The sequence below is a fragment of the Myotis lucifugus genome, unplaced genomic scaffold (genome assembly GCF_000147115.1).
Source record: "Myotis lucifugus unplaced genomic scaffold, Myoluc2.0 scaffold_5, whole genome shotgun sequence".
Classification (NCBI taxonomy): Eukaryota; Metazoa; Chordata; class Mammalia; order Chiroptera; family Vespertilionidae; genus Myotis; species Myotis lucifugus.
In genome coordinates, this window is record NW_005871053.1 from 8,443,684 (window position 1) to 8,453,369 (window position 9,686).

At 39.0% G+C, this 9,686-nt stretch overlaps 1 protein-coding gene across 1 annotated transcript in view; it reads left to right on the forward strand.

Moving 5' to 3' along the window:
* CIR1 (corepressor interacting with RBPJ, 1) overlaps positions 1-9,376 on the forward strand; it is a 23,929-nt gene extending 14,553 nt beyond the window's left edge. The window contains exons 2-4 of the mRNA XM_023743487.1: positions 6,066-6,172; positions 7,267-7,352; positions 8,497-9,376. Coding sequence (XP_023599255.1) covers positions 6,066-6,172; positions 7,267-7,352; positions 8,497-9,376 — 1,073 coding nt within the window. The remainder of the gene's footprint in view (positions 1-6,065; positions 6,173-7,266; positions 7,353-8,496) is intronic.
* The last annotated feature ends 310 nt before the right edge of the window (positions 9,377-9,686 follow it).

Here is a 9,686-nt window from a genome sequence, read left to right on the forward strand (position 1 = left end):
GGTGTCGGGAGGCATATTACCCTTTTACTATATAGGATAGAGGCCTGCTGCATGGGTAGGGGCTGGCTGGTTTGCCCTGAAGGGTGTCCTGGATCAGGGTGGGGGTCCCCACTGGGGTGCCTGGCCAGCCTGGATGAGGGGATGATGGCTGTTTGTAGCTGGTCACACACCCTTCAGGGTGGGGGTCCCCACTGGGGTGCCTGGCCAGTATGGGTGAGGGGCTAAGGGCTGTTTTCAGGCTGGTGGGTGACTGAAGCTCCCAACCGCTCCTTTTTTTCTTTTTTTTTTTTTTATTCTGGGCCAAGGCCTCTGCTGCTGAAAGCAGGTATCTGGTTTGTTTCGGTTCTATAATCGAAACACTGTATCATCTCCAGCTCTGAGATCCCGGCGGGCTGAAAGCTGGTTTCTGGGGTTTTGTTTAGCTTCTATATTTGTTACAATGTTTCAAACTGCCAGCTCAGAGGCCGGCAAGGCAGGCGGGGAACGTTGGAGTCCTCCTTCACTGAAGCAAGCAAGCCTCATGTTCACTTCCAGCTGCCTGGCTGGCGGCCGCCATCTTGGCTGGCAGTTAATTTGCATATCGCCCTGATTAGCCAATGGGAAGGGTAGCGGTCGTACGCTAATTACCATGTTTCTCTTTTATTAGATAGGATGTTTTAATAGAGATCAAATTAGCTGTCTTCAGTATGAACTTGGGATACGGGCAATAAGAAATACTATTGTTTCCAGCCTCCACTAAGATGAACTGACAGTGTGTCAGGAAAATTCCCAGTATGGAGTAGTGTTATTACAACTCAGTTCGATTGGCTCTTGTATAACCTTTAGAAAATCATACATAAAACATTCTCATCGCCCTAACCGGTTTGGCTCAGCGGAGAGAGCATCGGCCTGCAGACTCAAGGGTCCCAGGTTCGATTCCAGTCAAGGGCATGTACCTTGGTTGCAGGCACATACCGAGTGGGGAGTGTGCAGGAGGCAGCTGATTGATGTTTCTCTCTCATCGATGCCTCTAACTCTCTATCCCTCTCCCTTCCTCTCTGTAAAAAATCAATAAAATATACTTTTAAAAAAATTCTCATCTATATAAATAAAAATCACCCACACACTTTATTAATAGCTTTGTTCACTTTTTCCCTGGGACTTGTGCTACATGTTCCTACTGTGCCCCCCTTTTAGTCTTTTTAAAGAAAACTTTCTATAAGCTTTCTTAAAAGCAAAATGGTTAGGTAATATTAGGAATTAAATAAAGTGTAAGATAATTCTTGCTAATTCCTACTAGACACAGATCTCTTGCTTGATCTTGTACTAGAACTAGTGCCTCTAAGTGTCCTTTTTACATTTAGTTACAAGGAGTGGCTTTTTCCCTAGATACAGTCAGTTTAACTTTAGAAAAGAAGGTGGTACTTTCATGGAAATAAGAATCATATATTTTATTTGTGATAATGTTGAGGGGGTTCTTTTAAAACACATATTTTTAGGGATATACCGCTATTGCTATGACTATAGGTAGGTACATGGTGAGAGCAGGAACACACCAGGTTGAAGTCTCAGCCTCTTTTCCTTAGTCTAGTTCAGGAGCCAGAAATGTGTGTGTTTTCAGGTATCATTTCTTGAATTCGTACTTCATAAGACTTTCCATATACTCCCCCAAAATATGTGGATAATGTACCAAAGTAATTAATAATGTCTCTAAATCTAACTACAAATTTGTAGGAAATACAAGGGCTAGAAGAACATATTAAATTATGTCACTGTTCAGAATGTGGGAAATTCTACAGGACAATGACTGAGTTTCTTCAACAAGTGAATAGTGGGTAATGGAGGAGAGGTTGCTAAATTTGTTTTATATGAAAAGAGACTTAAGATATGTATCAGTTATACATCAATAAAAAAAAGAGGGAGACTTAAGAGAGATATAAAATAAATGCAATGTGTGGACCTTGTTTGGATTCTAATCTGAACAATTATAAACATACTTTTGAGACTATCAGGGAAATCTGAATGTTGACTGGATATTAGATAGTGTCTTAAAACTGTATCAATAGCCCTAACCGGTTTGGCTCAGTGGATAGAGCGTCAGCCTGCAGACTGAAGGGTCCCAGGTTCGATTCTGGTCAAGGGCATGTACCTCGGTTGCGGGCACATCCCCAGTAGGAGGTGTGCAGGAGGCAGCTGATCGATGTTTCTAACTCTCTATCCCTCTCCCTTCCTCTCTGCAAAAATCAATAAAATATATTTTAAAAAAAATAAAAAATAAATAAATTTTAAAAACTGTATCAATAGGTGTAATAAAAGTTTTGGGGTTTTATTTTTAAGAAATAGTTATTAGTGATTTATATATCTGAGGTTTATTTAAAATACTCTTATCAAAAAAGAAACAAAGGAACTTGGAGTTAATAGATAAAACAAGAATGGCATAATATTGATAATTGTTGAAGCTGTTTGATGAATACCTAAGGTTTGTTACATTATTCTCTCTAGGTTGGAAATTTTCCATAATATAAAGTTATTAAAATACACACATACACAATGAAAGGGAAAAAATTGTTACCGCTGTAACAGTAAACAAAACTATACAGGGTGTTCCCAAAAAATTCATACACACTTTTTTCTGATAACTCAACTGATGTTTCTTTCTTTTCAGATTTAACTCTTGGAATTAATAATGATTCAAAGTATGTATACATTTTTAGGACACCCTATATTTATTTTAAGAACTAGGGGCCTAGTGCACAAATTCGTGCACCATGAATGGAACTGTGGGCTGCAAGGCTGCGGTGGGCACAGGGGCGGGTCTTGGCCCATCCTCCGGCCCCCGCCTGGCCCCTCCCACCACACCCCCAGTTCCCTGTCTTCTGGCAGCCCTGTTCCTGCCGCCGCTGCTCCCACGCTCTGACAGCATGGTCCCGCTCACACCTTCTGATGGTGCAGAGTGGTTGGGGCCAGCGCCCACAGCAGGTGCAAGCAGCGGCTCCGGCTCTGGCGCCGGCTCCATCTGCGAGCGGGGCCAGAGCCAGCAGTGGGTGCGAGCAGCAGCTCCGGTGCTGGCAGCAGATGCGAGCAGGGCCATTGCCAGCAGTGGGTGTGAGAGGTGGCTGCCGGCCTCAATCGCCCCTCAGGAGCAGGGGGAGGTGGAGAAGCCCTGAGGGGCGATTGGGGCCGGCAGCTGCCACTTGCACCTGCCGACAGCACCAGCAGCAGATGCGAGCAGCGGGCCGGCATTGGTGCGGGAGCAAGAATTTTCAGTAACCACCAGAGGCTTGCCCAATGACAGTGACTGGCGCCCCCGCTCACCTGCTCCACCATCCCACCACGGCCGATGCCTGCCATGTTCCACGTGCACCCCCTGGTGGTCAGCGCACATCATAGTGACTGGTTGTTCAGTTGTTCCGCTGTTCAGTCTATTTACTTATTTGGGTTTTATAGAGAGAGAAAGCTATTTAGTTTCAGCAAAGAGTACCATCCTGTAAATTAAATTAATGTTTTAAATTGGGGTGAAGGAGGAAAAAGCATTTCTAATACAGCCTTACCTAACACACAACTCAATCTCCTCTCTTCTCCCATGGAATACTTTAAAATTGTAGGAAGTAATTCTGTATTTGAAAGGAATGATGAACTTTAAATGGAAGATACACTTGTCCTAGTGCTAGCAGTGAAACACAGAGTGCCTTTGCCTTTAGCAGTAGTGTTCTGCCTGTGCCATTTGTGGGAATAACTTGGAACTGCTGTCATCAAATTGTGAAGTCAGTGGTATGGCCTAAAGGCCAGAACTTCCCATATTATTCTCTTATAAAATACTCATTTTACTACAGAAGATTCTTAACCTTCCATTGCTTTTGCTTCATTCTATAAAAAATGAACTCTTGCAATGAACTCTTGCAATGAATGAATAGATTAAACCCTTTACAAACATAATTTTGTACAACATAATTCACCTTCTGGGAATTTTTTTCTCCTGAGACACTGACTTCATGCTATTCTTTTAGTGGAAATAGTCTGGGTCTAATCAGAACTGAATACCATAGTTGCAATCAGTACTTTAATGCTTACTCATACCACAACAACAAAAAGTTTGCAAAATTAATTAATGTTGAAAACAGTTTCTCCAGTGGACCTGGTTTTGTAAGTTGAAACATTGGTTTTCATGCTATGGAGGCTTAACTCATCCTGGCTTACAAAATCTAGAGAGGAACTCTCGCAAATCTACATTTTAAAACAAGTGCCCTTTTTCTGGATTACCTAGAATTATTCTGAAGTAGTGATTTTTGGCTCTGGTTGGTGTGGGTCATTTGGTTGGGCGTCATCCTGTGCACTGAAAGGTTGTCGATTTAATTCTTAGTCACGGTACATGCCTGGGTTGCAGGCTCCATCCCTGATGGGGGGGGGGGGGGTTGTGCAGGAGGCAGCCAGTCAATGTTTTGCTCTCACATTGGATGTTTCTCTTTCTCCCTCTCCCTTCGCTTCTCTAAAAATCAATTAGAAATCTTTTTTTTTAAATATATTTTATTGATTTTTTATAGAGAGGAAGGGAGAGAGATAGAGAGTTAGAAACATCGATGAGAGAGAAACATCGATCAGCTGCCTCCTGCACATCTCCTACTGGGGATGTGCCCGCAACCCAGGTACATGCCCTTGACCGGAATCGAACCTGGGACCCTTCAGTCCGCAGGCCGACGCTCTATCCACTGAGCCAAACCGGTTTCGGCTAGAAATCTTTTTTAAAAGTAGTGATTTTGCATTTGAACATATTTGTAAAATCTTTATTTCATTATATCTAATAGTGTATTATATCAACTAAATTTTGAGTTCTCAGAGAGTTATTTGTATCAATTTAACTCTACCTAACCACTGTCACAGTAACATGAACATATAAAGACATCTTACTAAATATATCTTAATTAAATCTGAATTATATCTTTCAAACTGATGATATAAGAGCTTTAAGTACAAAAATATCTACTAGAGGCCCAGTGCACGACATTCATGAGGGGGGTCCCTCATCCTGGCCTGCACCCTCTCACAGTCTGGGACCACTCGGGGAATGTCTGCCTGCCGGCTTAGGCCCGCTCCCCGCATTAGTCGGACATCCCCTGAGGGGTCCTTAGCGCTGCTGCGGAGGCGGGAGAGGCTCCTGCCACAGCTGTTGCACTCACCAGCCATGAGCCCGGCTTCTGGCTGAGTGGCACTCCCCTGTGGGAGAGCACTGACCACCAGGGGGCAGCTCCTGTGTTGAGCATCTGCCCCCTGGTGATCAGTGCACATCATAGCGACAAGTCGTTCTGCCGTTCGGTCTATTTGCATATTAGGGTTTTATTATATAGAATTCTATGTTACTTATTTTTAGTATATATTATGTGACCAAAAAATAGCTCACTTTTCAGTTTGGGATTTTGCAAATGTGGAAATAGCAGCTTGTGAAAAATATAACACTTACAAACCTGTAGCCAGCCTGAAATTGCTTTTCACCAACATGACACTACTAACTAGAAATTTCAAACTCTGGAGGTCTGTATACACACATGCACAAAATTAACCGAAGTACTTATAGAAACCATATCGATAGCGCGTGCATGTGTATTTTGTTGATAATTAGCAACCACATGACAATGTACTCAGTATTGATAGCTGATAAATAAGGGTGAGGAATTAGGAATTGGAAACTAGAATAATAAATTGCTTGGGTGCCTTTAAGTGTCTTTTTTAAATTGAATTCTTACTAAAATAATAACTATTATAAGTTCAATAGCCGTTTTTTTATCATTTTGCTTTTATTTCACACTAGAAACTGCCAAGCAGATAACATCTAAATGTATCTTTTTCAATATGACAAAGTTACACGAGAAGAGAATCCCCTAGCACGTAAAGAAAAATGCAATTATTTTCTATTCTGAATCTCCAGACTGCTGTTTTAGAAAATCATATCTGATTATTTGCTCAGCAGAAGATTATTGAGTTGATTTAGCTGTGATTTTACTTAACAAAGCTTCAACTGCATTCCTACTGTGGAGTCCGAAAAAGGTAGAGAGATATAAATGATACATTCAAACTGTGATTTTTGTGAACAGGCCCATCGATGCACCCCTCGGAGCTAATAGCGGAGATGAGAAACAGTGGGTTTGCACTGAAACGAAATGTACTGGGGAGAAACTTGACCGCAAATGATCCATCACAGGTAATGATCTTTTTATCAGTAAGCTGAAAATGCCTAAAAATCTAAATGTGATTGCTTGTGAATTGCTACTTAATGTTTTCCAATATGCATATATCCATAGGAAAGCAAGATAGAGCAAAGAAAATGCCTAAATGTATTTTGATTTTGCTTTATTATTTTAACTTAAATGAGAAATTGTTTTTAAACCTATATTTTAATAAATGAAACTGCTCCTCTGGGTTTATGTGGATGAAATATCTTAACTGAACTGGTGATGAGATGGTTTTTTCCTTCTTGCTAACTTACCACTGAAGTGACATAAATAGAACCAATGGGAAGAAATGTATAAAAGAAAACTCCTAAAAAGTATAGAAAATATTTTAAGCATTAATTTATAAACTGTACATAGATCCAGGAAATGGTGTAGATACCCTAATGCAAACCGTTTAGTTTATTTAAATGAGGAAAGTGAAGCCCAGGGCAGTTAAGTGATTTCCCTGAGGTCATGTTTTCTCTTCTGAGACAGAGCTGAGACTAAAACCCAGACTCCCACTGCTGTAAACTTGTGCTGCTCTGAAAAGAGGCACATTACCTTTCAAACATTACTAGGGATTATTCATATAACATAATAATCATATTTGTACTATTTGATACATTGTATATGAATTGCTAATCATATATTTGATAATGTACTGTTGAAATTATAAAGGCTAAAATTGTGGATGTTTTCATCTTCCCCAAAACTTAATGATCTTCTTGGTTTTAATATTTCATTTTTAAAATAAAATACTTAAACCCTCAAGTATTTAAATTCAAACTCAAGAGACAGAAACATTTTATCTGTTTCTCTATCATACTCTTCCTGATTAAAGTTTGTTAGTGCTGGCAAAGCTGTCATCTTACCCTCTTAGTGTGTAATGATACTCCTTAATTTACATGCTCCCCCCACATACACACACACACACACACACACACACACACTTTCCAATTCAAAATGTCACATTCATCTACAGTATGTCTCTAATACAAAATTTCTCATTTATAAATATTTTCTTTCATGTCTGATAACTAACTTGTCTGATAATCTAGCAATGTAATGATCTTTGTTGCCTCAGGAATATGTTGCAAGTGAGGGTGAAGAAGATCCAGAAGTTGAATTTTTAAAGTCACTAACAACCAAACAAAAACAGAAACTTCTCAGGTAATGAAAAAATATATGTTTAATTAATTCTGTTACATTTTTTTGCATGTTCCATCTTTGTATCATATTCAACTCTTATCCCAAGAGCTCATGAAGGTACTTAAACCACTGTATCACATTTATTTAATGATTTATTCTTCAGCTATAGTAATACAGTTTTGTCTTTCTTTCAGTAATATGAAAATGAATCTAAGATTATACCACACACAAAAAAAGCACTTTTCAGAATATTTAATTTGGAAATAGATTTATTTGTAGGATTTACTTGGTATAGATTTGTATATATCTTTGCAGTTTATTCTTAGAAAATATTTTGGGCCATGTATTGCTCTTTTATATCTTGTAAGATTTTATGAGGAATGCTGACAGATGCTTAAATTTAAGGTAAATATGAATCTTGTTAAACATACCACCTTTGGATTAAAGAATCCGAGAAACGTCTGCTGAGTCCAATAGAGGGAGCTCATGCTGTGGGTGTTGAGAATTGCTAGACAAAACCAGTGAAGGACATTTTCATTCCAGAGTGACTTAAACAAGTTACTCTTCTGGGAATGTGAAGTACTCTTTAGAAATTCAGAATGCCTTAATAGAATTATTCTAATTATTTATAAATCTAAACATTGTTGAAAACCAGTATGTGATTATTTTGTTTTATATAACCAAAAATCAGTATAAAAAATGTAAAGTGTATTCTTATTCAGAATTTCTGGAGAATATATCCTTGAATTTTGATAATGTAATATTGATTAATATTCCCATAATTTAAAATAGTACATACATAAAATTGTTTTTCTCTGATTATAGTTAAATATTTTAGTTTGTAGTAGGTCCAATTAATGAATGTTAACAAGCCTTTAGGTCAGGATAACCATTTATTTAGAGTGCTATATCATTTCAAATTCTGATTCAATAGGGATTTTTTTAATAGTGAGAGAATTATCTTAATGCATTTAATTTCTTATTTATATTTAATATGTATGTGACTTGAATAATTTAAGAGGAAGAAAATAACTTGTCATTTAATAAAGTATGTGTTTATATTTGAATACCTCTTTCAGTAGCTTCTAAGAAAATATATTATCTGTTCAAAACTTTGTCAATAAAAGGACTATTTTTAGTCTCTTACTTTTTTTCCCAATTATAGGAAATTGGATCGACTTGAGAAGAAAAAAAAGAAAAAGAAAAAAGATAGAAAAAAGAAAAAGCTTCAGAAGAGTAGAAATAAACACAAAAAACATAAACATAAATCTTCCTCCTCCTCCTCCTCTTCTTCCTCTTCCTCCTCCTCCTCCTCTTCTTCCTCCTCCTCCTCCTCCAGTGAGACTTCAGAAAGCAGCAGTGAGAGTGACAACAAAGAAAAAAAAATACAAAAGAAGAAAAGAAAGAAAAACAAATGTTCAAGAAATAAAAACAATGATGTAGGAGAAAAGGACAAGTCTAAGAAGAGAAAACTTTATGAAGAACTTTCTAGCAATCATTGTAATAAGGAGGAAGCCAAGGAAGAGCCTAGATTTTTAAAACAAGGGAGTTCTAGGGAGACTGGCAAATGGAATCATTCTAATTTTGACAAAACGTCCAGAAGCCATAACCACAGCCCAGAGAAGAGAGGATCTGAAAGAATTGAGAGGAGCAGAAGAAGCCAGAGCAGAGATGAGAGGAGCAGAAGAAGCCGGAGCAGAGATGAGAGGAGCAGGAGAAGCCGGAGCAGAGATGAGAGGAGCAGGAGAAGCCGGAGCAGAGAGGAAAGGAGCAGGAGAAGTGGGAGCAGAGATGAGAGGAGCAGGAAAAGCCGGAGCAGAGATGAGAGGAGCAGGAGAAGCCGGAGCAGAGATGAGAGGAGCAGGAGAAGCCGGAGCAGAGATGAGAGGAGCAGGAGAAGCCGGAGCAGAGATGAGAGGAGCAGGAGAAGCCGGAGCAGAGATGAGAGGAGCAGGAGAAGCCGGAGCAGAGATGAGAGGAGCAGGAGAAGCCGGAGCAGAAGTCATAGTAGTTACAAGCAAAGGAAAATAAGAAAACGGTCTTAGCAAAGTCCCAGTTAAGAGCGGAATAGAAGAAATGATACCAGAAGCCACGGCACAGATATATACAGAGGAGGAAAAATGCACAAAGAAAATTCGGGAGATAAGCATACTAGAGTGACAGAGAAAGAATGAAGAAGTAGAGAGGATAGAGACTGCATGTGACAATTAACTGGGAATAAAAATATCTCTACTTATCAAATACTTCTAGCAAGGGCTAATATGTATTATTGTCTTTCTAATAAAAAAGCTCTATTTTAGTTTTCAATCTCTGTAAACTGTCATATCAAAAACAAAACTACATAAATCTCATAAG